Source organism: Phytophthora infestans, genomic scaffold (assembly GCF_000142945.1).
Source record: "Phytophthora infestans T30-4 supercont1.22 genomic scaffold, whole genome shotgun sequence".
NCBI lineage: Eukaryota > Oomycota > Peronosporomycetes > Peronosporales > Peronosporaceae > Phytophthora > Phytophthora infestans.
In genome coordinates this window covers 121,802-123,390 of record NW_003303737.1, presented here as the reverse complement: position 1 = coordinate 123,390, position 1,589 = coordinate 121,802, and the positions used below count along the sequence as shown (strand labels likewise).

The following is a 1,589-nucleotide window of genomic DNA, read 5'->3' as shown; positions in this document are numbered from 1 at the left end:
TCCTAAGTTAGGAATTCTAACGGAGGATGCTGCGCCGGACCCTCTCCACGAGGTCACATTTTAAATATTCACATCCACGCAACACCGGGTTTCTTGCTGTTTACGCCCGCACAATGGTAAACCCCTCAAGAAAAATTAACAAATTATCGCCCGTGGGTGCTAGCATCTCCCCGCAGCCTAAAGGTTTTGAGCCCATGAAGACCCCTCAGGACATCGAAGGCGGTGCGCTTCGTGCCGGCGGTGCCATAAACGTCTGGAGCCGCGAGTACATCGGTATCGTTGTGCAGAACGCTGCTGTGGGTATGATCTACGGTACTCTACCCGGCACCGTCTACCCTTTCCTTTTCAACTACTTGAACATGGAAAGCACCCAGGTGGTGTCGGCCACCGTGCTGCTCAACCTGCCGTGGTCATTCAAGCTCTTCTACGGTATCATTACGGACTGTGTGCCGATCATGGGTTATCGTCGTCGTCCGTTCATGATCATCGGTTGGACTCTGTGCTTCATCATGCTGCTAGTGATGGCGTGCATGAAGGCCGAAGACCCGTACTACCCAGAGTACGCCTACGCTTCGATGAACGTCACCACATTGTCGCCCGAGATCATCGCCTCCTTCAACACGGACGCACCCTCCACTGGCAGCAAGTTCATCGTTCTCATGATGCTTGCTGCTATCGGTTATGTTGGTGCTGACGTTGCTGCTGACGCCATGATGGTTGAATTTGCGCAGCGGGAGCCCGAAGCTACGCGTGGTTACACTCAGACTAGGATCACATGGTCCGCACTGTGTTTGTGACTATCTCCAGCATTTTGACTGGTTTCGCGTTCAACGGCACTCACTATGGTGGTGATTTCGACTTCTCATTGAGCTTCCCACAGCTCATGATCATTCTTACTGTCGCGTGTCTACCTGTTATGCCTCTCACGTGGTATTTCATTAAAGAGGAGAAGCATGAGGGTATGGTGTTTAGTACCTACCTAAAGGAGCTTTGGATCCTCATTCAGACGCGTCCGATGTACCAGGTCATTGCGTACAAGTTCTTCTCCGGCATTTTTGAAAGCTTCACGATCACTTCGTCGTCGGCCATGCAGGCCTACTGGGCTGGCGTCACACCGCTAAACGAGAAAATTCTTGCCGTTATTGGTAGCGGCATCTTCTCTCTTACCCTCTACCGCACGGGCAAGTATGGTCTCCACTGGAACTGGCGGTGGATGCACGCCACTATGGTCGTTGCTGTGACTGTGCTGGACTCTCTTGTGACGCTCCTCACAACGTGGGATGTCATTCGTAACCAGTGGTTCTGGCTGGGTGTTCCGGTCGAGGAAAACCTTCCGAGTGGTTTGGCTTTTGTCATTGGAACGTACGTGGTCGTGGAGCTGGCTGAGTACGGCAATGAGGGTGCCGTGTACGGTCTGGTTGGATCCGTCTCCAACCTCGCTATTCCTTTCGCCAGCACCATCACTAAGAATGTGGTGTGAGCTATAAAACTTACCTGCGTGTCGAGCGCCAGTGCATTGCAGTCTGCCAGTGTCCGGTGCCCCCATCTACGAGCCACCGTCCACTGCCAGTGTCTGCAAAGACACATCC

At 53.0% G+C, this 1,589-nt stretch overlaps 1 protein-coding gene across 1 annotated transcript; it reads left to right on the top strand.

Moving 5' to 3' along the window:
- PITG_11541 (uncharacterized protein) lies at positions 1 to 1,541 on the top strand (the record flags this gene model as incomplete). Its single annotated transcript, XM_002901052.1, has 1 exon — positions 1 to 1,541. One exon carries the CDS (start codon positions 27 to 29, stop codon positions 795 to 797), a length of 771 nt encoding a protein of 256 aa, XP_002901098.1.
- Positions 1,542 to 1,589: the final 48 nt, after the last annotated feature.